General features: G+C 39.8%; 1 protein-coding gene across 1 annotated transcript; it reads right to left on the reverse strand.

Moving 5' to 3' along the window:
- Positions 1 to 5,014: 5,014 nt before the first annotated feature.
- Positions 5,015 to 23,099, reverse strand: irs2a (insulin receptor substrate 2a). The gene is made up of 2 exons (XM_063009343.1): positions 19,798 to 23,099; positions 5,015 to 8,971 (listed from the first exon to the last, which is right to left on the reverse strand). Exons 1-2 carry the CDS (start codon positions 22,907 to 22,909, stop codon positions 8,967 to 8,969), a joined length of 3,117 nt encoding a protein of 1,038 aa, XP_062865413.1. The 5' UTR covers positions 22,910 to 23,099; the 3' UTR covers positions 5,015 to 8,966.
- Between the last annotated feature and the right edge of the window lie 1,298 nt (positions 23,100 to 24,397).

A 24,397-nucleotide genomic window follows, 5' to 3' on the forward strand; every position in this document is an offset into this window, starting at 1 on the left:
AGTTCAGTTACACATATGATTATTATGTTTCATTGGGGAGAAAGAAAAACTGTTTCTGGAGCAGTGCCATTGGTACCTTCTATAAAGTGTTTTATCTGCAGTGGGGCACCTACTGGGTTCTGCTGAGACTCCAGGCGGGTCTGGGAAATGCCCGAGCGATTATGTAATGTATACACAGACCACCAAAGAGAAGGGGAGAGGGTTAGAGCATGTAAGCTGGTTACCAAACAAGGTAGAATGATACAGATCCTAAAACACATAGTTAAACATCACATTTTAAACCATCTGAATTTAAATCCAGATGATTTGCTCTTTTTCTCTATAACAGTCACCACTTTAGGAAAGCATTCTACCAGACTGTGGGAATTTGCTGTCATTAAAAGAAATAAGTAAAGTCATTCACTGCTGTAGTTATAGTTAGGTTTGTGTTTGGCTGCTTGGCACCACAAGATCTCTCCAGCAAATGTCCTTTGACACATTTGGCCAGTTTGATGATAAATACAAGCAAATCATTTTTAAAGATTGTATTACTCTAGTCAATATAAGGTGAACTACATCACTAGCTATTGATTTATGTATTAGCTGCCATGTTCTTCTGCAAACTTGTGGAGGTGTAAAAGCCCCTTTGGGGTATGTCTATAACAGGACTAGTAGGAGGAATGTAAACAAGCCGGCCCAGCTCTGTGTTTTTCAGATTCCTCAGATTTATTTCCTGTTTTTGTAACATTGTTGTAATAATTCAAGTAAAGTTACATTTATCTGTACAGCACTTTTTACCATGGACATAACCTCAAATGAACTTCACATATTCCAGAATCAAAAACTTCTAATGAAAGGCGCCCAGGTGGTGCAGCGGGATATTCTGCTAGCACACCAGCAGCGAGTTTCTGAACTCCTCGGTTCGAAACTCTGTGTTGCCACCAGTCGGCTGGGCGCCATCTGCCTGCAGCAGATACTAATTGGCCACCGTGTCTGCAGGGTGGGGGCCGGACTATGTGTGGGTGGGTGGGTCTTCATACACTGTGTAAGGACCCTTATTGGCGGAAGAGACGCCTGTGCAGAATGCAGGGGCGAGAAGAGGAGGGCTGTACAAGTGTCAGAAGAGGCGTGTACACCGACATGCTCTCCTTGAATGCAATCTGCTATCTCTCAGCAGCAGAAGACAAATTGAGTGCGCTAAATTGGGAGGAAAATGGGGAGAAAATGCACTTTAAAAAAACTCCTAAGAAGAAACCTTAGGTGTCCTAAAAGACATTTGCATTAATTCAATTTAGATTAAATAAACAGATAAAATTGAAATGAAATACATTTATCAATGAACAATTTTGCTGCATGTTTTCCATATATTCCACCTTATCTACAAAAACAGTGCATCTTGGCATGGTCATTGTGTTTGAATAGCTTTCACAGAGGTTTAGCCATGTCACACACACACACACAGACTTCCGTGTATTTATATAGGTGGTAATCTACTTATCAGTCTGTACTCTAGAACATCTTATAAATGTCACATTATCAAAACATCATCAGTGGGTGTGTGTCATAGGGTACTGTTAGTCCTGTACGATTGCTTTGCATGTCTGGCCTGTTATGTCACCTTGAAAGCATTAAATGGATCTAAGTCTCACCAGATGCTGCACATACTATTATGGGTCCCCCACTGTACTTAAGTGTCAGACCTTGTGGGTTGAATGCAACATTTGCCTACATTTAAAACCTTAACTTCATCCAGATGTAGCAAATGTGGTACAAATTGAGTCCTCAGACCTTTTTTTTTTTTTTTTTTTTTTTTTCACACTGCTGATGGGTCTGTGTGTGCCAAAATATGCTTTTCATGTGTTGACCTTTGATATGAAAGGTTTCAACATGGCAGCATGCACGCCATGAATTATAACTTTGTAAACCTTATAACATGCAGTTCTTGTTTAGTCTTGGTAACAGTCTGTGCCTTTAAATATGTTACTCTGGTTTTGTAGGCTGGCCACCTTTAGGAAGATTTATAACTGTTCCACGTTTTCTCCATTTGGAAATAATGACTTTAGTGTTCCACGGCCCTAAAATGGCTTTACAACCGTTTCCAGTCGATTATTTTTTTATTGTGCCATTGTGTTCTGTTAGCTGAGACCTTTTAGCCCACTTCACAATGCTGGAAAGATTCTATTTAAGTGATGTTTGGATTCAGAAGGACTGGCAGTAACCATGCATGTGTATGTGTCAGTTAAATTTGGTCAACTTACAAACTGAGTAACTGAGGGCATAAATAACTTTTTGTTTAAAGGATGTTTTTGTTTACCCAGGTTGTCTTCTGTCTTATATTAAGTGGAGTTAAAGATCTGAAACAACTATACAAGTAGAAATATGACAACTATGTAAAAAAGGGCGGGGGAATATTTTTGCATGGTACTGTAAAAGTTCTGCAGGCTTCAGGGGCTGGCAGAAGAATCAGTGTTAAATCTGAAGTTATGCTGCTGTGGATTATTGTATAATAATTGGACAATAATGTTGCTCTTTGGTTGAGTGATCTTGAATCCATGTTAAAATAGTATCAGGGTATTTTTTTACAGTTTATTTGATTGTTTAGGTAGAAATTGCACATTTAAAACCCTCCAGCCACAAAGCAAAAGATTACTATGACTTACTGTTTTTTTCTGTGACATATTTTTGTGTCACACTGCTGCAGAGAACCACAGAAGCCAATGCTAGTACCACATAGCTCTTGCAACCCGGGTTCCTCTGGTTCATCTGTGGGGAGTTAAAACGTTAGCTTTCATGCAGGCACGTTTTGTTTCCACCCACATGCCAAAGACGGTAGGCAAACTGTTCTGTCAAAAATGGACCCTAAGTGTAAATAATGTTTTTGTTGTGTGCTGCAATGGGCTGGTACCATTCACTTCTCTGTTTTCTGATTTCTTCTGTTAGTATTATTTGTCAAACTTAGTAGTTTTATTTTATTAATCAAAAAGTAAAACAACATTAAAGAAAGATTTTTCTTTAAGAATTTATTTTTAATAATAAGTTAAAGTAACTGTCCTCTAATTAAATACCAGGTTGCACTAACTTTAACAGAAACGGCTGCAACTAAACCCATTCTATAATTTGATATGTACATTCCTGTCATGATTCAGATCTCAGCATAAGCAAAAGCACGACAAACATAAACACTGCCACCACCCTGTTTGACTGTTGTCTTACTATGAGTCTTATTATGAGTTTTTTTAATTCTTTTTACATCAGACACAATGTGACCCTTGTTTTCATTTAATTGAGTAGTGTGCTCAGTTTCTCCAGCGTTTGAATCCCCAGAGGTGCTGTTGGTCGGTCGGGCATCTACATATAGATATGATCAGTTATGTCTTGAGGCCCTGTGATGGATTGCTGGCTTGTCAGGAGTGTGTTACTGCATTGCGCCTGGTAATTCCTGGAAAATGGACCCACCGCAAAAAAATTTATTCATTTATTGAGTAACCAATTATTGACAGAGCAATTAATGTAATATTTAAGGTAACGTGAGTTTGTTTACTGTCCCTCCGAATTCCAGTCAAGTACCTTAACCACTAGGCTACAACTACACCCACAACACTAACACCCTGTTACTCAGTTTTCATTGTAGTTGTTTTAGCTGACTCTAAATTCATCAAGGAGCCACATTTAACAATGAGAGCCAGAAGGGCGTCATTTGCACTTTGTTAGCTTCCTGCTGACTTCTTCTCAAAGGGCAGCTGGAGCCCAGGTTGATTTCAGCCAGTCTTCTCAAGCAACATCCTGCTCATTCTCGCTGAGCCTGGAAAACTGTTCCGCTTCTGCTCTTTTTTTTATCTGTCTGTCCTACCGGAAGTAATTAGCTTGTTTTGTTTATGAATGAAATGCATTGTACTTCCTCTATTCCCTCCAGAGCTATAGTCATGGAAATATCCGGTACCGAGTGTTATTTTAGTTGATGTGTTTTTAATGAGCTTTGACAGTACACTGTTTGGCTAAATGATTGATTTGGTAAACTTTTACTTAAATTTATGTGTTTAAGTTTGTTGGACCAGTATACAAGTTAATGAAAACCATTTAAAGACATAACCCAATATTATATATACACCTCAGGTTCAAAACGATGGTACAGCTTGTAAAATGTTAATAAAAATGAAACTAGAACAGTACAAAACATAATGTAGTACTTTATGAACTATTTTTCTTTTACATACATTCCAAAATTTGATGCCTGCAACATATTCCCGAAAAAGTTGGAACAGAAGCATCTTAATGACTGTATTACATTTCCTTAAAAAACACATTAACATAAATCGTTTGGTTACCAAACAAAAATCCAATTGTAAAAAAAAGATTGTGTAGCCATTCTTCAGTCAGGCAAATGTCCAGGGCATGTGTTGTCACATTTTTGCTCTTCATAATGTGGAACACATTTGTCAGGTTTAGACAGCAGTCAAGAAGGTTTGATTAAGTATGTTGCTTTAAAATGTGAATATATTATTAGCATTAATGGTGCCCTCACAGATTTGCAAGTTACTCATGCCTTGAGGGCTAATACACATCTATACCATGGTTTTTAAACCTTACACTAATAACTGTCTTGATGGTCCTTTTCTTCTTTAGCCCTTAACAAAGTCCTTGATTTACGTGAACAATCTGAAGAGTCAGCTCATCAAACCATTGTTCTTCTGTCCATTTCAGGTGAGTTTGAGCCCAGAAAACAAAGCATTTATGGATGTTGCCTGTCAATGTGCACTGTAGTCTTATTTTTGTAATTTGTACCAGCCATGAACATCTAATTCCCATTTTACAAGCAGATGTTTCTCCACATGTGAAAGCTGTTGTTGTTTTTTGTGTTTCACAATAATGACACAGTGTCCATTTTATTGAACTAATCAGTTTTTACTAATCATTTCAGAAATCCTCAATTTCTTATTATTAAATGTGTTTACAGTTCAAAAAGTTTGTCTTACAAAACAATAAGGCCCGTGATAGGTAAAGTAAATGGTTCATAAACAGGACACGATTTTAGGTCTAATTTTAAAAGATAATATTTATTTAATTATTGCATGTGCCTATTCTTTATCAACATAAATAAAATGTTTATTTAACTAAGATCTCTTAATAGCAATAAAGCATCACAATGAACAGCAGACTGAAATGAAATTTGTACAATGGAAGACAGCAGGTTCAGTCTCTCACACACACATATACACTACATGGACAAAGGTATTGGGACAACCGTTCTAATTAATGAATTTATGTGTTTCAGCCAGAACAGTTGCTAACAGGTGTAATAAATCAGTGATATTAAGGAAATGCTATGCTTCCAACATTGCATCAACAGTTTGGGGAAGCCACATTCCTGTTCTAGCATGACTACACAAAACAAGCTCAATTTAAAGAAGCTCCAGTGTCCTGCACAGAGCTCTGACTAAACAGCTTTGGAATGAACTGGAACATCAGTTGAAGCTTTCTTGAACAAAATCAGTGCCCAGCCAAGTTTTGTGAGAAGCTTTTTCAGTAGATTGACTGATGTTATAGCTGAAAAGATCACAAAGAGATCACTTTATTTTAATAGCATTTGTTTTTGAAATGGGATGTCCAACAAGCTCATGGTCAGGTATCCAAATACTTTTGGCCATGTAGTGTACATATGTATGCACTCACCCAGCACATAATTAGGTACACCTATCTGACAAGTACATTCACTGATGGACTTTGTGGGTATTCAGTTATTGACTGTAGCCCATCTGTTGCTCTGTAGTCTTTGTCACACCTGTTTATCACTATTATTATTCAAAAGGGGTACCCATAAGACCCCGATCAACTAAACTTTGGGTGGTGGATCATTCTTAGCGCTGTGATGACATTAGCCTGGTAATAACACGGCATGGCAACCCATCCGTGTCCTGGGATCAGAAAAGAGTAAAGGAAAATTAACACACATCAGTGTATGTGTTCCTAATAAAAAAAAGCTAGTAAGTTTAAACAGTACTTAAAGATCCCAACAACACTGCTGCACCTGATAAACTAATACCAGAACAACTTACATCATCATGTCATTATTATGTTGGTGCCATTGCAGTTTAAAAACGGTCCACCACCCAAAGATTATTTGTTTAGTGAAGGTCTCTATGATGTTCACTTTTGATTGACAAATGGGGTTCAGAGGGTGACAAAGTGAACAGAGAGACAGATGGGCTACAGTCATATGTATTGTATAGCTTAAAAAAAAATCAATGAATGAACAGACATAACAGGTGTGCTGAATAAAGTGGTCAATAAGTGTGTGTGTGTGTGTGTGTATGTTTGATACTATATATTATTTTCCAACACTGTTCAATGTAAGTTCCATTAAGTTGGCAGAAAGAATGTAAAAATATCATAAAATCAATCTCAGTGTAAAATCAACAACAAATACTTTAATAATCTTTACACATTTGGTTTCTCCTTGTAAACTAACTCGTCTCTTGTGTGTAAATATTGCATACAGAGGGTAAATGGATGGTACCTAAAAGCAGGATCGGCCCTCAAATCAAGTAATTAAGTGCCTCTCAGGAATTTTCTTGTATGGTGAGATATTTATGTTAGAAGTTAACTAGAGTATTTGTACTTAAATTTGTGTATTTGCTTAATTGGATAGTGGGGCGTTTGGGTGACGCTGTGGAATGTTATGCTAGCCCACCACAGCTGAGATCTGAATTTGAATCTCAGAGCTGCAACACAGATATAATTGCCATAAGTTATTCCTGCCTTGCTCCCAGGGTAAAACTGGACCCATTACAACCCAGACCAGAATAAAGCGATGAATTTTGCTTTACTATTTAAGGTCCTTATTAATTTCAGATGGAAGTTTCACTGATCAAAATGCTTCACTGATATAGCACAGCTATATGTTTTACAGCTATAATTCTGTTTTAATTGTGGGTTGTTTGTCATACCCTAGGTTGGTTACGAGCTCTACATTCATTTGTGTTACAATCTAGAGTTGCATGCAATTACAGTATCGGCTGTTAATGACTGGCAGCTCGCTGTGAAGCATAAATTCACCATGGGCTTCACTTAAAGGAAAATAGTTACGTTTGGTAATTCCATAGCAGTAAGCTTTAAACAAATGATTAAATTACATTATTTGACTTTGATATATGTTTATGGGAAAAGGCATATTATTTTACATATTAAGCAGTGGACTGTAATTTATCTAGTCGTACTCGTACCATACATCCCGACTGCTTATTCACTGTAAAAACATGCAGCCCCTAGTTTATTGCTTCCTCACCGACACCAACACGAGCGTCAAGTTCTTTCCCTGAACAATACACAGTGACGTCACTGTTGGCACTGACAGCTCTATTTTTTCTCACACATGCGTTTCCTGGTTTAGTAAATAGTATTTTCTGCTACAACACAATCCCCCTAATCCCCCCTAAAGTTTTAAGCCCCAGTCACACCAGAACCTTGCAAAATGGATGAAGTCAGACTGAGAAGGTTAACCACAAATGTTCTGTTACAGAAGCAAAGTTAATAATTAGCTGTGACTTCAGCTAAGGCTAACTGGAATTTTATCGGCTCATTTACAGAGTTAGCAAGCTGAGCTAACTTGAGAGCCTTAAAGCTTTAAAATGAATAAATAAATAAATAAAAAACACAGATGTATCACAGTTACAGCGTCTTATTTAGCGGCTTAAATGACTCATAAACACGTCACTGCATTTACTGACAAAATGTTTAGACAGGTTGGGTGATATTGTGTCTAATACCAAATATTAAACTGCTACGTTTGGGCTTGCTTTGTTTGTTGCAACCTGACACACTGTTTTTTTTTTAGAGGTCAACAAAGGAAAGCAATGAAATTGGTCAGTGATATGAATTTGTTGGTCGGACTCCAACAATGTTAAACTCTACACAAATTCTTCTGTTAGTTCGTACAGTGGAAACACTGATCGCTGCGATTCGTACAAAAAGCTGGTGTGACTGCAGCTTAAATCAAACCAAACAGCCGTTTTTACCACAACTGATATCACTAGTGAAGACATGATCAAGAAAAAAAGAAGTGGAGGTATTCAGTGTGGTGGCTGTTCCACTGTGAACATTTAGAGTAAAATCCCTTTACCGCGCTACTTGTGAACAGTATAAGACAACATATATAACTATAAATATATAATTGGTCATAAAAATAATACTCATGTTTTAATCTGCAGGGGTAAGCATTCGTCATTATGTGCATTAACCATGTGGTTAGACTTGCATATTTTCATATTACACATCGAGTGGCCTCTCATATAGAAACTCATTAGTAAAGGGTAAATTATGTATTCGTTAAAAAAATAGAATATATAATAATTTCAGTTTTTTAGGATTTCTTAGGTCCAAATTAGTGTTTCAGTAAATTCTCAGTAAAACAGTAAGGCTTTGGACTGGTAATGCAGGGACACTACATTATGTCGGAATTTCGTACACCTACATATGACTCTTCCTGAGGTAGGACATGTAGTGGGTTCTTGGGTTATTTTTATTCAGGAAAATATCATTAATGTGCATTGTAAATATTTTACTAGGCATAAATAAATAAATCATTAAATATATACCTTTGCCGAGGTTTGTGTCTGTTGTAAATATATATATATTACACATTCTGAACATAGGGTGATAAGGGGTGACTATTCCATTCACTAGGCCAAGGCCAACCAAGAATAATTCATTTATGTGTTACCAACAATAAAAATATTCTATACAATATACACAACACAACTTTGTGACCGTTGTCACCTAGCAGCAAAGTGCAGTTCCTGAAGAACAGAGCAGAACATGGAATCCCTGTTTGTCCATATTTGCCCAAATGTCCAGAATTAAAGTGTCCAGCTTAGACAGGATCACCCTTAGGAACATCGGGTGAGGTTTATAAAGTTCGACAGCAGCATAGATCAGCTGTGGCCGTGGTTGCAGCCTCTTCTGATCTGAGTTTCCATGAATATCTGTGATGCTTAATCTGAGAAGAAAAGAAAAACACAGTTAAATGTTGTATCTTAGTCTTTCACAAACCATAACATAAACCAAGTCTTTACCTAATAATATTTAACATCAGGGTATGCTCAACATGACAGGCTAAAGCAGCATGTTTTGGGAATCATTGTGGTTAAGTCTTATGCAAAAGGTTGGACACTACTGGTCAAATTAAAAATAAAAAAAGAATAAGGTGGAGCCGCGGTAAATTACTCTAACCCACTACAGTAGATTTAGTGGTGGATTTACATCCTGTCTTGCATTGTGCCCAGTGATTCTGAGGAAGCTGGGCCTGCCACGATCCTGACCAGTATAATGCAGTGGTAAATCATAAAAATGAAATGAAATGTGGCATGTGCAAAATACAGTACTCTTCACTTCCTACTTTATGGGGGCAAATAAATTAAAACCACATAAATTTTTGTTAAAATATGCCACTTATTTACACATCAATGACACATTGAGTTTAACCTTGTCCAAAGTCTTATCTTCATAGCCACAGCCTTGCCAAGAAGGAGCGAGCTACTAAGCTGTTTGAAGATCTCTTCCTGTTTAAGCAGATAGAAGCCTGGCCTTGCATTTACTTATCTTTGTTGTCTTTGACTTTAAGTCCTATAGAAAGCACTCCTGTGTCTGTGTGGGTTTCCTCCGGGAGCTCCGGTTTCCTCCCACAGTCCAAAAACATGCAGTCAGGTTAATTGGAGACACTGAATTGCCCTATAGGTGAATGGGTGTGTGTATGTATGTGTGTGTGTATGTGTGTCTGCCCTGCGATGGACTGGCGCCTCGTCCAGGGTGTTACTGTGTGCCTTGCGCCCATTGTAAAGCTGGGATAGGCTCCCCCCCCCCCCCCCCCCCCCGCGACCCTGATTGGATAAGCGGTTAAGAAAATGAGAGAGAGTGAGTGAGAGAGAAAGCATTTCTTTCACAGCACTGTAAATGATTTCATATGGATAAAAACATGCTAGTAATTACTTTAAAACCTCTAGTTTAACTCCTATTTCCAGACTCAAACTTCTATTCTAAGGATCTGTATCATAGGATAGCTTTAATTGGAAAATGGGCTAATGTTATTAAAGAGCTATGGGAGTGATCTCAGGTGCTACAGGTCTGACTATCTGTACGCTAGTGTTTGTTTTTGCCCACTTCGGGCCTCAGGCTGCTAACCTCAAGCGCAAACACTAGCTTCTCTAATGCTAGTTTCTCATATACAGATGGTATAACGAAGATTAACCGTTTATGCACAGTCACGTTTAAAACCCACTGGGATAAAAATGGAGTAGTGAGAGGAGCTCACATCAACCTGGTCTGATAGTGCAAACTACAGACAGAGTAATCCCAGTTATAATCCCTCTGGAATTACAGTCACTGACTGAGAAAATGTCCAACTCTTGCTGAGCCATCAAGGGCCTGAGTAAAGGACAGCAATCATTATCTAATTATATGTAAATATAAGAGTAAATTATTGGCCGGGCATTTAAATTAATTGTTATTCCACTGCCAGGACTTGACTAGAGACGTAATTCTTTAGATGGTTCGCAACAGTGCCCATCTCAAAGGCTGCAAAAATGCATGAATGTACAGTGATATTAGGTATATGTGTTGGTATATAAGTACAAAACGGCGTGACACACCTTCATGCATTGTTGGCCGCAGGCTAAAAAACCCTTCAGCAAAGAAAGGAGAGCAAATTGACTTTAAGGATGCAGCTACATGCAAGCTATGCAAGAAGTATACAACTGAGTTGCAGAGGATAATCCATCATCCCTACCTATGCAATTTGTTCGTAACTTTGCTTTTTTCTATTTTCAGTCTTATTTATGTCTAAGATGTTTAGAACCGTTAGAACCGTTTCTCATCGCACCACTTTTTCATGTTTTCTGCCTCTAATTTGGGCTTCTGCACATCATAAAAAGCTGATCCAGCATATATTAGAGACCATTTCGGTTTATGTGTCCTCAAAGAGTAGCCTAGGCATTAATCCACAGTCCTAGGAGATAAAACACTATTGTAATGCTGTTCATTCTGAAGTGGCTCAATGGCCTTGAAGCTGGCACATGAAGCTGGTTTAAGCCCCATAGGGCACATACTCCTTCAAAAACTGCTGAGGGTTTAGAAGAGAAAAAAACAGGCCAGGAAGGATCCACAAATCTTTAGTTAACCCTCTACTCTGTTACATTATTTCTCAGACTTGTTCAGCTCACTGATAAAACTCAGCAGGAAAATGAACTATCTGAAAACCAGACCCACTGCAACCCTGATCTGGATAAGGAAGTGGTAAAACATGAAAAACGATTGAAATGAGAAAAAAAAAATCACATTTTAATTGAGTTTATATTTAATTTTTTTTGTGTTATAAATAGGGACAAGGGCAACAAGACAAGTGAAAGGAGAAGTGTCACTTATTTTTGGCTGTTCCCAAATTTTATGAGTCTGCATACCTGATCTGGCCCAGTTTTGCGATGGATGCCCTTCCTGACAAAACCCTCGTTTTTTTATCTGGGCTTGGGACCAGAACTGAGAGCACACTGCCACATGCACCTCCAAATGCCGAGGCTGTTTGGCCATCCCCTCCTCAAACATAGCATAATGGCTGTGTATTTACTGATCTATATTACATTTTAATTGGATTTGAATATTTGGAAGCACAAAAAATTAAACTGTTGATTCATTGTGTACAAGCCAAGTGCATCATAAGCTTATAAATCAGAATCTGGTCTAATGCACTGACCTTCCACCACTGAGATTAAAGTATTAAACTCAGCTGTGCTAGTGACCGGTACACATGCCTTAAACATTGCTGCTCACAACTGAAAAAATGGCAGGCCCTCCGTGCTTACTTGCTTGGATTGTATTCTTTTTCAAATGTAGGTCTGTTTGGTTAAAGGTGTCTCATAAATCTACAATCACATCCTGTCGTTAGACAAGTTAGAACCTTACAGAATGAACCAGGTCACTTTTACACAGCATAAAGACACATTATAGACACTTGGAGGGCAAGTTCCTCTGTAATTACCAGGCTTTTTCTAAGCTTCTACTCCTCTTCCCGCAGCCAGCCTACACAGCCACATGTTTATTCTCAATAAAGATTCACCTCTCTCAGGCTATAATTACCCTAAGTACATACAGCGCGTTCCTCCACTGATCACGATACACTGCAAGCCCATGTTCTTTACCTTAGTAAGAGGTTACTTCCATAAAATACTGATATATTTAAAACCGCAGACCAACAGGGATTAGTCAGAGTGTGAACTATTAGACACCAAGCATTCCAGAAATTAGAAATGAAAACTTTGTACTGATATGCCTAGACAATATCTACCATATTGACAGCAAGCAAGCCACATTAAAACATCAAAAGTATTATGATACATTTTATTAGTATTCCATCTGAGGGCAGCACAATAGCTTAATGGGTAGCACTGCCACCTCATAGCGCCAAGAAATAAACCAGTACTGCAAGATCACAACCAACATGGGTGTCCAGAAAACCAAATTTCTTTAGTATATTTTGTTATATTATGTAGTGCAATTTTTGTATTTTGGCTGCTCCTGTATTTAGGGGTCGCCACAGCAGATGTGGTCCACATACCAGGCTTGGCACGTTTTTTACTGCACTGACAAGTGTTCCTCCCCAATAGCTAGACTGTTTTACCCACAAGTAACTCCTGGAGTTTAACAGTAAAGTCCTAAAGGCAAATTTCGTGCATTAGGATTGGATTCAGGATGTATCCAGTGTGCATAACATGCCCCAAAACAATGCATTCTAAATAGTGCAGGTCTGGTAGCTAACACTGTCTTACTAGATTCTGAAAACCAAGACAGCAATTAGGAGATGTATTGCTTGTCCAAGTGTTTGCTTGTCGATAGTTATTACTGTCGCCTCACAGTAAGAAGGTCCTGGGTTTGATTCCCAGGTGGAGTAGTCCGGGTCCTCCCAGTGTGGATTTTCCATTAAATCATGTGTAACCTGTAAATACCTGTCATGTCATGAATGTAACCAAAGTGTAAAACAAGACGTTTAAATCCTAATAAATAAATAAACATTCAGTCTGATCTTTAACATTAAGAAATAAATAATACATTTAAAGTAGCACTAGCAGGAAAAGATTATGCAGTTATGCAGTGAGCATCTGCACAGCATAACCACTGCAACTGCCACGTATCTGCTCATTTAAGCCTTTCTGGGTAGCAATGTTATAAAACTACTAGCTGGAGAGTGCAGGGTCACCCGGCTCAGTCAGACATCATAACATGCCATGGGCTTAATAAAGAGTCTAAATGTCTAAAGTCTGCTTTATGTTAGCAACAAGCTTCAAAGATGTTAGATCCACTTGAGGACAGGTTTGTTGTAGACCTGCAGGAGCTTCAGTGGGTATGTGTGTAAACACCTCTTATCCGCCTCACAGCAAGCTGCTGAACAATGTCTAATCCCTCTGCCTCCTTTGAGCGTAATCCCCTTCTCCTGTCCCAAGCTAAATGTGGGTAATGTTGACGCTGTAGCCGTTTTCTTAGGCGGGAACATCCCGGCTTAGTTTATTCAAGGAAGGGGAAATCTGAATGGCCACTGACTTTTTAAGGATATTTAAATACGGCTAATAACAGGATTTAGTGTTACACTACTGGATGTTTAGGGTAATGTTTTTAGGTTTCAGGTTGGGAGACTAATAGGGAAATCGTTGCTACCACGAAAGCCTGTTTACGCAGTAAGAACACATACTAAACAGGGATTTTCTTTTAAAATCAAACCTGCATCAATGCACAGACATTTTAGCGACTGAACTGAATATTTGAAGGTAGTGATTGTTTGTTTGTTTATTAGGATTTTAACATCATGTTTAACAATTCACCTCACTTGCATGTCTTTGGACTGTGGGAGGAAACCGGAGCACCCAGAGGAAACCCTCGTGGACACGGGGAGAACATGCAAACTCCACACAGAAAGGACCTGGACCGCCCCACTTGGGGATCAAACCCAGGACGTTCTTGCTGTGAGACGACAGTGCTACCCACTTAGCCACTGTTTGAATGTAGTGACGTGTTTGGTGGAAATATTTTAAAAACCTACAAAACAACATTTCTGAACGTGCCCCAACCCCTCTCACTCATGCTGATTATTCTCAGGGCTGCACACCAATCCATACGCCACACTCGACATAGTCATCAAAATGAAAATAATGATGATAAGTTTTAATTATGCAAAAATATAAATGATAATCTAGAAAAGACACGAAACAGTCTTCCAGGAAGTGGACATAAATAACTGTCTCTAATATCAGTATTACAGAGTTACTAAAAGAGAAACTTGTGCACATCAGCATTAACTGATAAGCTGTTTAAAAAAAATCACCAGCATCATCAGTGCTGGCACAGAGTCAAAAGAAAAGGGGTTTTTAGACACCCCAATTCCCTGCAGCCTGACAATTAACTCTAACACAGCTAAGCTAGCCCTCCCTCCCTGTATCCCGTTCAGTGCAGTCAGTCAGTCCACAGACAAACAGCACTAATGGAAATGAATGGCATTAGGAAGCCAACGGGGGCGGAAGTACACGTGGGAGGAAAGAAAGTGAGTGAGAGCAGAGCAGCAAAACAACAGGTCAAAATGGGTTTAGCACTTTAGCAAGGGAGGGTATTATACGTGTTTTCCAGAAACTGGAAAAAAATAAGCAAATGTGTACTACAGAAAGGATGATACTACTACACTGAGCATGCTCGTAGGTCCTGCAGGCTCCTCACCTCACAGCAGGGGTGAGTTAGTGCTACGCGTAAAGATGACCACTTTTATCGAAACAGACCCAGTGCCTACGTAGGTGCTTATGTTGATATATATGTTGCCCTGCACCTGCAAGAATTAAAAATAAACCCAATACACAGGATGCTCAGGCAAGGTAGAACAACACTGTGGCTAAAAAGCCACAAACAGGATTAAGGAAAAATACAAGTGGTGGCCACAATAACAGAAATCAACAAAATAACAAATAAAAGACAAAAACATCTGCAGCCCGCAATAGAGAAAGTGAATAGAAAAGGAATAGCGATGATAACTGGATGTCACAATATGGCAAGCTGCTCAGATCACCAGTGAGAACCCAGTTCTTAGAATGAGTAAAGAAAGGAAACCCAGACCAAGTCATGGACTGCAATGAATGAGCAGGACCACCGCTACAACAACCAGCACCGTTCACGCCCAGCATTGTTATAATCTGTCATGCTGCCTCTGGGACAGTTTACTTATCCAGGGCTATTTGCTTGTGACAGCAAAAGGTGCAATGACACCAGCTAAGTTTTTGGTTTACTGTTTATGGTTTCAGTTATTCAACCTAACAGTGTTGTCTTTTAAGATTTAATTAATGTAAATGCATAAACTGTTCTCTGCTTGAGTTATGGGGATACATATTTATACAGAATATTATTTAATTATTTAATACATTAGGGTTATGGTAAAGGCAGATATTGAACTGGCACATGTGCAATACCCCACCGCCTACCCTCTCCTTATCTTAATAGTTTTCTCTCTGGCTTTTCAATCTCCCTAATTCTTCCACCGATTATTATTCCCTTTCTCCTAAGCCCTCCGGGTCTCTCTTTCTAAGGGACGAGCACTACTGGCCCCTGTCCTGGGGCCGAAGCAGATGGTGTGCTGTCATTAGTGCATTGTCTGTGCCGCTGCCATGTCTAATATTGGACCCACAGTGAGTGGAGCAGCAGGTGCACTCACGCGCACAATCCGTCCTGCCTGGCCATCTGCCATACACACATACAGACACAACCTCAAGGAGGCCTAAGATCCCTCAAAGACACAAAAACAGAGAAAATTAGAGGGCGAAAGACTTTGACTTCCTTTTCACCTCGCTGAATCTGATAAAGCTTATATCTAGAGATCTGTTTCACCTCTCAGCCGTAAACAAGGCTCCGACTTTACTGATTCACGTGGCAGTAGCATGCATATCACACAGAGCCAGATGAAGGGTGAAAGGCTGTTCACTTCATTTCAAGTGACCTCTGTGCTGTTTGGGCTGAAGGGAAGCGCAAACAAGTTTGGCAACCCATACAAATGCACAGCACTAGTCACTTAACGATAACAAACTGGCCGTATCTAATTCATTACACATAGTTAATCAATTATTTCATTCTGATTAACTCTCATTCTGAACGGGTGCTGATTAGTTTATTACTTCCTCTCTAATATCTAGCATTTGTTTACAGACAGTTCTTTGTAATTTCACATAATAATGTAGTCAGACAGACAATAAATCTAAACTGTTTAGGCTTCTTCCAAAATAAAACTTTGTCTTTTAAAACTGTGTCCTCTACACCCTTCAAAATATCTCTCTAGCCCCCTTATCTGCATCAGAGGCTTATTAGAAAACCCTTACAAGCACTAGAGTTAAACAGTAAGCACTTTGATCTGAGGAAAATGCTGGGCCACCATCAGTTTGTTGTTCAGCTGGGACCTGTGCAGCCGCTGGCATTTTGCCCTTTCTTTTCTTTCCCTGTGTACTTTTTACCCTTGGTATAAACTGGAGTAAACAAGCCAGCATGTCTGAAACTAGAAATCTATTCTATCCATTTTAATGCTTGTCAGTAGCACACTGTTTGTGTGGGTGCAGGAGCGCAGGAGATTTTGCCAGTGAAAGGTGTATAAATAAAATATGGGGAAAAAGAAAAATAAGTGGAGTATGATTACACGTACAAACCCAAATCAGAAAAAGTTGGGACAGTATGCAAAATGCAAATAAAAATAAAAAGTGTTTCTTACATTGACTTTTATTTAATTACAGGCAGTATTACCTTACTATATTTCATGTTTTGTCTGATCAACTTTTATTTTATTTGTTAATATATATCCATTCATGCATTTCAGGCCTGAAACACATTCCAAAAAAGCTGGATGATAAAGCATTTACCACTTTGCAATGGTGCCATCCCATCTCACAACACTTGAAGTGTTTCAGGTGTTATTTTGTCCCATTCTTCCTGCAAACACATCTTAAGGTTAAGTATGGGGCTGTTGTTGTTGCATTTTATTGTTTCTGAATTCTCCAGGTATGCCAGTCCAGTACCTGTACCCTCTTTGTAACGTGTACTGTCCTTACATGCTATTAATGACATGTGGTTTGGGATGCAGTCTAACTTTTATCCACTTCGGTTATTTTTAGGACGACCACACTTAAAGAAAAAGTAGACATGCACTTAATACCTTAGTTACCCAAATATATTTTTAGAAATACAATATTCACTTTACTTCAGTAGAATGTCTGAAGGTTATGTATAAATGACCATTAAAAGAATAAAATACCTGATAAAATCTGAAAAGGACTACATTAGTGTGAATGTATGTAAAAATACTAAAACCAACCATTTCTTGTTCTTCAAACACCCGTCTACATTGAGAATTCCAAATGTAAACCCTCAAAGCACTGACCAACAAAGACTCACACTTGATTTCACCCCTTTGCCCCCTCTCTTGGAAAACGGCTTTCTCAGCATTACCTGCATTCCTAACCCCAGTGAAAAACACACTAAAACTTACTCAGCTAACAAACCCTCACTTTCATTGGCCACTGCTCAACCAACATTGGACATTTGGACCCAAGGGAGGATGGAAACAATTTGAAGTACGTGCCACAGCGCATACAACACAGTGCTGAGCCACATGTGAAAACAGCGTTTATGGTGAAATGCCTCAGGCACAGAGATTAGCCATTACAGCATGTTTTTAACATGCAGTAGAGCGGTGCATTGCACACACCCAGCGATAAAAAGGCAAATGACTGAGGATGTCAGAGAAGTCTCGGCATAAAAGACATACCGGTTACTATTAAATAGTAAAAGTGAAAGTGAGCTACATGTAAACATGTTTTGTACAGCGGCTTCATTAATCCAACCACATCAGACAATGGAAATAAGATGAGAGAGAATGCATGAACATTGTTGACCAGGCACAGCTGACCACCAATTTTGATCAATTTCAAGATCACAAGAAAAAAATATCCAAGCAATTCATAAACCACAGGCACTAATCTACAGTAAGGCAAAATATATGTACGGGTGCTAACATTAAATAATTAACTATGTATCAGTACTGGAGCTGATACCAATGCAAAATGCCAGTATTGACACAAAATAGGATCTGACAATAGTTTCTAATATGATGTTTTATTCTAATAAACTGTATTAAAGCTGTGAAAATTTAGAAACAGTACTGAATGATATTCAGGAGTTTTAAAATCAGATTTGTAGTAAAAGAGAAGCACTTTTTTAAACAGCTTGACCAGTCAGTCCACCTCAGAGAACCAAAACAATGAGTAAATGGAGCCTCAAAACAAACCCTGGGTTCCCTCGTCATCTAAAAATAGTGCTTATTGATAGTTTACCAACCATTTACTTCTACAAGCATTAAGCCCACAAACTGGGATTGTAATTGTTTGGTACATTTTATAAAAGCTGTAAAAGTAGAATACGCGCATGCGCGCTCACACACACACACACACACACGTACACGTGCACACGAACACAGGCGCTCTGCACGTTCCGCACGTTTCAGATTCCTCTGAACCCCTCAAAATAAAAAAACACAAACAGCGTCCTGACCCGCACCGAGCAAGTAAACACACCCGACACAGGTTATTCTGCATGTATAAAGCATTGCATAACGCAGATTAATCGCTTTTAGGTGCAGGCTATTAGTTTGCACGTCTCAGACTATCACTGTCGTCAATAATGTGTGCACAAAATAAATGCAAAAGATGCATGTGACCACATTGTTAACTACATTGTTTAACTTTTTTTACTGACAGCTGGTACAAAGATGCAATTAAGCAACTGATATAATTTGTAATTTGTTTTTATAATAATTCACAATAATATCTATTACAAATATAAAATTAAAATATAAATAAGATATCAATAAGATAGCCTTTATTTGTCATATATACATATACAGGTGTACAGTACAACAAAATAATTTCTTCGCATATCCCAGCTTGTTTGGAAGCTGGGGTCAGAGTGCAGGGTCAGCCATCGTACGGCGCCCCTGGAGCAGACAGGGTTAAGGGCCTTGCTCAAGGACCCAACAGTGGCTGCATAGCAGAGCCTGGATCTGAACCACCAATCTTCCGGTTGATAGCCCAAAGCTCTACCTACTAGGCTACCACTGTCCCTATAATTGCACACAATTGTTTAATTGCCTTTTCTCTTCAATTTATGGCAGTCAAAATAATAGATACAAATGGTAAAACAGATATATTTGAGATTTAACCCAATGTAGGCATTAAGTTATTGTTAAATAGCTATGAAAACAATATGCATTTAAATTACATAATTTTTACACCTACAAAGTGCTATGTGATGTTTTGAGAAAAAAATAAAAAAACACTTCATTTTAAGTCTTAAAAGCATATTTGTTGATGATTATTTATCAGTATTTATTAAGTTGGGTACCGAATTTACATGAAGGGGTGAATTGCACATGCTGATGTTTACAATGTTTTCTATGTTTACAGGTATGAATGTGTGTGTTAAGGAGAGAGTGAGCTGTGTGAATAAGATTCCTTGTATGTGTGAGCATACTTGGCCAATAAAGCCTGATTCTGATTCTGCATAATTTTGAAGGCAAACTAGAAGGAATGTAAATATAACAATACAGATTCCCTAGCTCAAATCAGTCTTTGCAGTTTAAATATATTTCATAGTATAAATAAAGTAAATCTACTATTTAATGTTTAAGATGTATACTTCAGGCCAGTACAACATGCTGCAGCTGCACTGCCAGTAGCATTAACCATAGCAAAACACATCAACAGAACTCACCTTTTACAGTGGTTGCTGTCTCCTTGAAGCCCAAGGAAACATAGGGGCTGTCATGAAATCCATTCATTCCCCCTTTGCAGCTGCTCTTGAAGCCCATCATAGTCTCACAGTTTGCCAATTCTTGATTTAAGGCAATAAAATTCAGACCGTGCTGGAATCCCGCGGAGGTCTCTTTACACATGGGGCTGCCGTATTCCTCATCAGAACACTCACTGCTCCGCACTGAAACATTTTCAACAGAAGCAGAGCTTTGCAGCTTGGACTTGGGGGCGAATGATGGAAACACAGGCATAACAGTGGTGGTGGATGAGAATGTTTCAGAACTGTGACGTCTTCGGCCGTGCAGATCGGCTCGGATCACCTTCGCCCCTCCATCAGGGTTAAATTTGGTGCTTGGTAACAGGAATGCCTCCATCCCAGGCATGCCCTTGTCACCTAGAGTAAGTCTTTGCATCACGGTAGATGGGCAAATCGTACCACTTTTAACATTCTCTGGAATACATTTGGGTGAGATGTGTGTGTCTTCAAACTTTCCCTCAGCATAATCATCTTTATCTGTGCGAGGTGGGCATGGAGAGCCCAGCTGCTCACCTGGGTAATACGTTGCCTCCTCAGATGAGCAGTTGGTAGGTTCAGGGATGACATGTAGAAGACTAGTAAGGGTGTCTCCAGATTTGGGGGAATGCAAATTCAGATCAAGGTTCATGTAGTCACTGAGAGGAGATCTTCTCCTGTTGTCAAGGCTGGAAGATGTACCTTGGCTCTCCAGGGGCAATGAGTACCGTGCAGTGTCACCAAAGTCTATGTTAATGTACTCCCCTGGGCTTTTAGGCTCACAAGAAAAGGGATGTTCATTCATTTTAGGAAGCATTCTCAGCGTGTCCAGAGATAATCTGTTAGGTCTGTTGATTCGTGTCCTGTGCAGTAGGGCATCAGTGCGACTGTGCCTGAGGGGGGGTATGGTAGCGTGAGTAGGATTTAATGTAGACATTGCACAGTAGTTTGACTCCTCTGCTAGTTTATAACTTTGTGAAGACATTAAAACATACTGGTCCTCCTCTCTTCTAGGACATTCAATCTTGTTTGATTGTGAGCTTAGAGAGGGAGAAGGATGCTGTGCTGGCTCACACCCTCCAGGGAAGTCATCTGGCGGAGTTGCTGAGATGTATGGATCAACAGGTGACATGTTTACATATTCGCCATTTGTCACTCTACCATCTGTGCTCTCTAGTGAGGACTTGGAGCCAGACCACATCCTCATGTAGCCACTGTCCTCCAATGAACCAATGCTGGGAGAGTTGGTGGTGCCTCGCCTTACTGTACCCTGAGAGGGGGACCTGGAGTTTAGAATTTGTTTGGGAGCTGAAACACACTTTGGGCTCATGGGCACATAAGGATCATTTTTGCTGCCTTGTGGTGCGACACCTTGTGTCATGGTCATGTAGCCTTCACTGTCTCGGTTGCCGTTTGAGCTCCTACTGGAGCCAATTTCAATGTCCCCATAATCTTCAGGGTATGAAACCTTTGGAGAAGCAGAGTGTCCATTAGCATACACTGCCCTCATCAGCATATATTCATCAAGTGAAGCAGACGAGTGCTGTGAAAGTGCCCTTGGTTGCTGAGGTGTTGTAAGAGAATATGTTCTCTTCCTGTATGATTTATCTTGGTCCAGTCTCTCCCTGCTGGATACCTTTAAGGAGTGGCTGGATGGATTGTCCATCATCATGTACCCATGGAGGTCAGTGCTGTCACGGGAAGGAGGCGTTCCAGAAAAGGATGATGGAGTATTGCTTCGGTTAAATGGGTTAAACTTTGCATCCCCTGGACTAGATCCGTAGTCATCACACAACAGGAAACCAGTGTCACTGGGTGACCCTGAGACAGAACCATTGCAACTGGAAGGTTTGTGTACAGTTGAAGTGGTGATGGATCCATTCATGCTAGTTGAAGAGAGGCTCAGTGGGCTTACAGCAGAGTGAGGTGATTGAGACACAGGCACGGACATAGATCTGCTGTGATTCAGGAGCAATGGCTCAAATGTTCGGCATCCTAATGAAACAGTGTTGGACCTGCTCATGTGGCTCCAAGCAATAGGGCTTCCGTTTTCCGATACTGCCTGAGCCATGGTCCCTTCGCCCTCACTGGCTGTTCGCATCCGACAGGAAGAAAACTTGTTGATGGGTGACGAGGCTGCCATGCTGTCTGTCCTTGACCTCCTCACCAACCCTGTCTGACTGGGTGGCAAGTTGTTCAAGTTTCGTCGAGTGGGCACAGATATGGGGTTGGACCCCGAGGACTGGCTTTTGCTGCGGAGTCTGCTGCAGGGTCTGAACTCAGACAGCTCTTTCATCGCTTTCATAGCCTCTAAAATCGTCTCGTGGATACTCTGTGCCACCACGGAGTCGTCCGCCTGCATCCAGAGCTCACCTGGACCTGTAGATGCAGATCTGCCCACTTCGATAAAGAAGAAGCTGTCGGAATGGCCACAGCGTCTTATGTTCATGAGCTGCAGGCTGACAGATGGGACCTCGGAGTTAAGTTTCACGAAGCTAATTGACCTGCTTGATAAGCACAACCTGTAAACACCAGTAATGTTTCTGGTCTGGCCAAGTCCTTTGGATTTTAGATTGACCTGCCATACTTCTTTGTAGGTGGCACTGACTGGGGTGATCAAGCCATAGTTCGCCTCGTCGAAGCCAACGAAACTGGACGCAGAGTTGGTCAGGGTGCTGTCATAGACTTTTGCTTCGCTCATGAGGTCAGTGAGGACCTCGTACCAGCTCTCTTGCTCCTGCTCGTTTTCAGCAGCTACTGTAAAATACTCGTCCTTGGTGTAGAGAGCGATTAAGTACCTGTGTTTGGCGTCGGCGCGCTTGTTTATGCTCAGACAGAAGTCCAGAGAAATGACTCTCTTGGCGGCTGATTTGTTTTTCCATTTCTTTTCGCTCTCATAATATTCCAGACGCGCAGGCAAGCCGTCGCTTTGCTCCTTCAGAACAAAAAACCTCCTGTGTCCGTGTTTCTGTTTCTTCAGGTAGCCACTTTTCCTGACGCTTGCGCGCATGTTTACGTTTGATAACGAAGTCCCTCCGGTCAGTGGCGGACTCGCCATCCTCTCGCTTTATAAATATCCCCCCAGTCACTGTATTATTCTTGCTTTTTTTCAGCACCAAGAAGAAAGACAAACTAACTAAAGTGAAACAAAACGCGGGCTGCTCAGACTGGCGCTCCTCTGCTGTGCGCTTCTGAATAACACTGAACTGAACTCGAGGAGAAAAACAACGCGTGACGTTTCCACGCATCCAGCTTCGGTCGGGGAGGAAAACACACAGTCATATAAGGCGGTGCGACCGTTCAGGGGCGTGCCTGTCAATCTCACCGACACAGACGCTCATTGGTCTAATTGGTCCACGGTACTCCAGGCACTTTTGGATGGACCAATCAGCGAGGGCGGATTTGGCGAATCGTGCGCAGACACGGCGGACCCGCCTCCCTGTATAATTTGAATAAAATGCCAAGACGCAGTTCAGTCAGTGCGCGTAATCACTCAGGAGGATGTTTCCCCTTCTTCACATCAACTAAACCGTAACCAAATATTTAGTCCAAAATAAGTCTGTCAGTACAGACTGTTCTCTCTCTCTCTCTCTCTCTCTCTCTCTCTCTCTCTTTAAACTAATACTAGGTTTTTAAGTTGTTATTAGCAACAGTGTTAACAACAGAGATCAATCTGCGCAGCATAAACGCATACAGTGGTTTAATTTGGTTAATGGCGTTTTTGTGTACTGTGTATTTTTTCCAGACAAAAACAACAAACTCAACAATACTACTACTTCTATTACTTATAATAACAATCATAATAATTATAATGATGTTGATGATATTGATGGTCATGATGATAATGATTATTATTGTTATTATAACGCTCATGACAACAATAATAATAAAATAAAAATAAAAAGCATAATAAAAATTATAATAATAGTGCAACTATATTTTGTATATTGTTATAATATAATATTGTATGAATAATATCTATAATAGTAATCCTTTTTTAATAATAATTGTATTAATAATAATACTTGCAATAATTTCATTGTATTTTTATGTTTTACCCTTTACCTTCATCCTGGTCAGAGTTGTGATGGGTCCAGTTTTCCCTGTATCACTGGGTGCAGACCCAGGACAGGGTGCCAATTTATTGCAGGTTAAAGTACAAAATAAACATGAAGGTACAACATTTAATACTTTACTTTCATTTGTAAGAATGTGAATAGCCTAATAGACTAATACACTATATGGTCAAAGTATGTGTACTCCTCCTAACTATTGAGTTCATGTGTTTCAGATGCACCTACTGGTAACAGATATGTAGTGAGGCTTAATATTATAAACTATAAATATTTCTCAGCAAAGGATCTATAATAAAGACCATTTGGCTTTTTTAAGCTACCACCTTTGCTGCATGTCTGCCTCTGCCAAGGACATAATCAAGGCTAAATTATAACTCCCACATCTTTGCCTTGGTCATTACACACTCACCACGAGAAGTCAAACAATAATACAGGAATGCATATAGTCAAATAAATTACCAGAATGCTCC

This window comes from Trichomycterus rosablanca, chromosome 15 (genome assembly GCF_030014385.1).
Source record: "Trichomycterus rosablanca isolate fTriRos1 chromosome 15, fTriRos1.hap1, whole genome shotgun sequence".
Taxonomy (NCBI): Eukaryota; Metazoa; Chordata; class Actinopteri; order Siluriformes; family Trichomycteridae; genus Trichomycterus; species Trichomycterus rosablanca.

What these genes read in the sequence shown, in the direction of transcription:
- irs2a (XM_063009343.1), bottom strand. Translation starts at nt 22,909, where the DNA reads ATGGCGAGTCCGCCACTGACCGGAGGGACTTCGTTATCAAACGTAAAC.